Below are 4,815 nucleotides of genomic sequence, written 5' to 3' on the forward strand. Positions count from 1 at the left end.
CTTTTATATATAATAGTATATAGTATGGTATGATATGATATTATTTATGCTTAAGCCCATGTGGTAATATTCACTTCTCCAGCCGTATATATGCCATCCTCTGGACCTTTTGTTGGTTTTAAATTAAGTTTTTAAAACAAATTAAGATTCAAAATAGGTTTAAATACAAAATCAGTTTTATTATATTTATCTCTTTATTTACTTATCACTTCAATTCTTTTTGGAGACATTTATGTCTCTTCATGTTGATTCTTAAGGTGCTACATAGCCTTCCTTTGAAGCTTCTTGAGAAAAGAAAAACTCTATTATGTTAATGGATTAGTAAATCCATAGTCTTAATTCTCATCTTAATTCCCCCTCTTAAAGACATCTCTTTATTCCTCCTTCTCAATGCATATTCCTACCAATATAAATAGGGGAGAAGGGCCTATCCTTTTTAAGGAGCAATCAATAAATCAAGTCCTTCTTGAGAGTAATCAAGTCATCTTAAGATTAATCAAATCCCTATGAAGATTAATCAAGTCTCTCTTGAAATGAATCAAGTCTCTTTTGAAATGAATCAAGTCTCATTTGAGATTGATCAAGTCTCTCTTGAGATGAATTCCGCTTTGTGTCATGTGCATGCACGTATTGCATGTTATTATTTATTCTTATTGTTGAGTTTTGGAAGTAATACTATTATAAGTATTTTCCTTTTAGTTTGAGCACAAACCTGTAGTAATCGAAGGGGTCTAGTAGTCGAGTGCACGATTACTGGGGGAGCCAATGGACTGTTTTATCTTGGAGGCCGATTCGCATATTCCCGGTTGTAACGTAGGGGGCGTCTACGGTCTTAAGGACAGTGTCAAGTGACACGACTCAGCCCACAAATTTTCTAACATAATTTTTGATTACAAGTTCCTGAAAGAGACAATGCAAGTAATTGTTTGAAAACTCTTACAGTAAAAATAACTTTCAACTCATTTATGTTTGATCTCTCAATATTCTGACATATAATTTGTTACACCTCTAAATTAAAGACATAAAGACATATTGGTTTAATTCTCATAAATTATGTCTAATATTGATCACATAACAGACTTGTGGGCAAGGTGGCATTGGTGACCGGCGGTGCAACTGGAATCTGTGAGAGTATTGTACATCTCTTCCACAAGCATGGTGCCAAAGTATTTATTGTGGATGTCAAAGACAGCCATGGCCAGCATCTATGTGAAGCCCTTGGAGGTGACCAAAATGTGTGTTACATCCAGGGTAATGTCACTAAAGAAGACGATATCCGCCGTGCCATTGACCCCACGGTCGACAAATTTGGCACCCTCGACATTATGGTTAACAATGCTGGCGTCTCTGGCCAACCGATCCCGGACATTCGCAACGTAGACATAGCTGAATTTGAGAAGGTGTTTGATGTGAATGTAAAGGGTGTCTTCATTGGAATGAAACATGTAGCTCGTGTTATGATCCCTAACTGCAAAGGCTCTATTGTTTCTATATCAAGCGTTACAAGTGCTCTTGGGGGGTTAGGCCCTCATGCATACACAGGGTCAAAGCATGCTGCTGTGGGGTTAACAAAGAACATAGCTGCTGAGTTAGGGGCTTATGGGATAAGAGTGAACTATGTATCACCCTATGCTGTATGTACAGATCTGTCATTGGCTCACTTACCTGAGGATGAGAGGACTAAGGATGCTAAAGTTGGATTCCATGCTTTTGTTGGGAAATTAGCCAATCTACAAGGTATTAATTTAACGGTAGATGATGTAGCTGATGCAGTGCTTTACATGGCTAGTGATGAAGCAAGGTATATCAGTGGGACCAACCTTATGATCGATGGTGGTTTCACATGTGTTAATCATTCACTTAGGGTATTCCGGTGAGACTGGTCATATTAAGAAAATGTCTTAGTGACCCTAAAATTTGATTAGGTTTTATAAAAACTTATCACTCTTTTTTCTCATTTTGAAATGTCTGGTAATTGGCACAATCGTCTCTCAACACTCAACAGTCAACACACAAAACGATCCCCTTTTTTTTTTTGTTTTTTTATTTTGTTTTAATAGCTTCTAGAGTGCTGCTCTTGTAGATTGTTAATATTAATATGTAGATGGAGGTGCGTGGTGGACGATCATCATGTCAACTTGGTTGTTACTTTAATCATGATGATCGATGATGGACCCATTCAATCAATTAATCAATCAATGGTCGAAGATGTTGATGAGGAGTTTCATTCATTCATTCAACAATAATAACAAGTAGTGTTTAAAAATAGAGACCTTAAACCCAAGAGAGGAGTGATCTTATAGTGAAACTTAATTTATGGAAAGTGGAAGTGTTTTGGTGGGTGAGGTGGCGCCGCCAGATGGGGGGGGAAGCCACCGAAAAGTGGTAAACAATTGAGAATTCTTGACTTCTTCAAGCCTATGACTAAAGAGGTGGTTGGGCTTCAGCAGGAGAAGGAGACACCTTGTGGTGAGGGAGGTGGTACCCCTGTCAGGCCCCCCCCTCTGGTGAAATCTTTCGCTCGAGCAGTGAGAGGTCCTCTACATGTAATGGCTGATCTTCCGAACCCGATAAAAGCAAGAAACTTTACCAAGGTTATCATTACCCAAGAGGCTTATGAGGAAGAGTTAAAGGGTTGCAGTTGGAAGGTAGGGTGACCCTCTCGCCATTGGGCAAAGGGTTCTTCCTGGCCCGGTTTGAATTGGAAGGAGATATGGTAAAACTGTGGAAAAGGGGATCGTTGAGGTTGGGTTCGCAGGCTATCTCTTTCCAATGATGGAGGCCTTGTTTTAACTTTCAGGACAAGGCAGCGACGATGAAACGGGTCTGGATCAGATTTCCAAACCTCCCTCTCGAGTACTGGCATGAAAAAATTCTTTTCTCTATGGCCAAGGCGGCAGGGAGACCGGTGGCGATCGATAGGAGAACCCAACGTCTGATGTTTGGTAAGTATGCCAGGGTCCTGGTAGAGGTTGATAGGGAGAACGAGAGAGTTGGAGATATTCAAGTTGAGAACCTTCAACCTGGCGCGAGTGATCCCTTCTGGTTTCAGCAAACTATAGTGTTTGAAGATGAGTTGGAGTGGTGTGGGCTGTGCAAGAAAGTGGGGCATTCCTTGGAGAAATGTCGTGCTAAAGGTGACGCAGAGATTCAGGTGGATGATTTGGGAGATGGCCGGAGTAACAGGGACACCAGTGAGGGGGAGGGTGACAAGGGTCGCCGACGATGAAGGAGAAAGGAGCGTGGTCATGCCAGCTCACCCCAAGAGAATCGTGATGATTTAGGAAACCAAAATCAAGGAGTTGGTGGAGACCCTCAGTTTCCTATTTTGGAGGACTGTACATGGAATGTGGAGTCCGTTAGGGGAAGGCAAAATCCTAATAGTACTCTGGACAAGCCTAGTAACGCACAGTTGGTTAACCACGTGGCGATTGAGGAGGTTGGTAATTTAGGTGTGGGTGGGGGCACGTTAGAAGTGGTATTGCACCCTGACCTTGGCCCTTAGGCTGGGTCTCTGGTTGTTGGTGGGTCGGACACAAACTTTGGATCAGAATCCGAGCCCGGGTTTGATTCGACTGACGACAGTGAACACGCAAATAGGTGTGAAGAGGTGGAGGGTGGAAGGGACTCTGGTGATCAATGCTTTGCTCCTGATTTGCAAGAGAATGTCATTACGTCTATTGGCCCTACGCAAGTGAGAGCTGGGGAGGTTGTGATTCACCACGGAAGTGTCGAGGCAATTGACAATGCTATCATGGCTTTAGAAAAGGCTGATGCTGAGAAAAAGCTGATGCTGTGCTATTGATAAAAGCAAACGGCAAATATAGAGAGGAGCAGGCTACCAGGAAGTCGGCTCGGATGGGTAAAAAAATACGTTATTAATGCGTGCTTTTTACTGGAACATTAGAGGGATTAAGAGGGCAGCTGCTAGGACTGCCTTGAGAAGCTTTATTAAAGAAAAAAACCCAGATATTGTTTGTATTGCTGAGCCGATGGTGGATGCGTCTAGTTTCCCTTTGCTGTTCTTTAATAAGCTGGGCTTTGAGGCAGATTTTTTTGTCAACAAGCGCCTCAACAAAGTCCCTAACCTTTGGGTGGTGTGGAAGCAAGGTCTCTCAAAGCCCTCGGTGGTGATGGATTCGGAACAGCAGTTAACAGTGACAGTTGATTGGGTTCATAGGAAAGTTCAATTGAGTTTTATTCATGCAAAATGCTTGAGAGCGCAGAGAAGAGACTTGCGGATGGAACTGGGTGCGATGGCACCTCTGGATTCGTTACCTTGGCTTGTTGTTGGGGACTTCAATGCAACTCTTGAATCGCATGAAAAAAAAGGTTTGGGGGCTTTTAGTTTGGGGTCGACTGCGGAGTTCGGAGCAATGGTGGATGCATGGTCGCTCAGGCCTGTCCCCCTCTCTGATCTCACGCCCCTGGGAGATGATCTCCTAGGGTTCGGTTCTTGTCGAGGTACGGACTCCACCCTTGCTGATGGTGAAGTCCTTCGACGGTGAGATGTCGCACGCTGCGTCAAGTATTCTTGAAAGAGTCATTGTTCATCGAGGATCTGTCGTTGCAGGTCGTTGATCTGACCCACAGTGGCTGGAGCATTGGGGTCAGGTGTCACCTCCACCACCACATTGTCGGCCTCGTCATTGTTGGGCTCGTCGATCACGAACTGGTCATTAAGGGGGATCTCTTCTTCCAGAGGGACATGGTCCTGGTCGTTGGCTCTGCGGCGAGAGCACTCTTGGGGTGGTGATCCATTCCTTGCTCCGTTGTTGGTGGTGGTAGTCTTCCTTCGTGCCATTGAATGAGTAT

General features: G+C 43.6%; 1 protein-coding gene across 1 annotated transcript; it reads left to right on the top strand.

Moving 5' to 3' along the window:
• Window positions 1–1,073: 1,073 nt before the first annotated feature.
• On the top strand, window positions 1,074–1,891 carry LOC122648330 (xanthoxin dehydrogenase-like; the record flags this gene model as incomplete). Its single annotated transcript, XM_043841559.1, has 1 exon — window positions 1,074–1,891. A coding segment is annotated over one exon (804 nt), but the record flags the coding sequence as incomplete, so codon positions are not given.
• Window positions 1,892–4,815: the final 2,924 nt, after the last annotated feature.

The sequence above is a fragment of the Telopea speciosissima genome, unplaced genomic scaffold, assembly GCF_018873765.1.
Source record: "Telopea speciosissima isolate NSW1024214 ecotype Mountain lineage unplaced genomic scaffold, Tspe_v1 Tspe_v1.0804, whole genome shotgun sequence".
Lineage (NCBI taxonomy): Eukaryota > Viridiplantae > Streptophyta > Magnoliopsida > Proteales > Proteaceae > Telopea > Telopea speciosissima.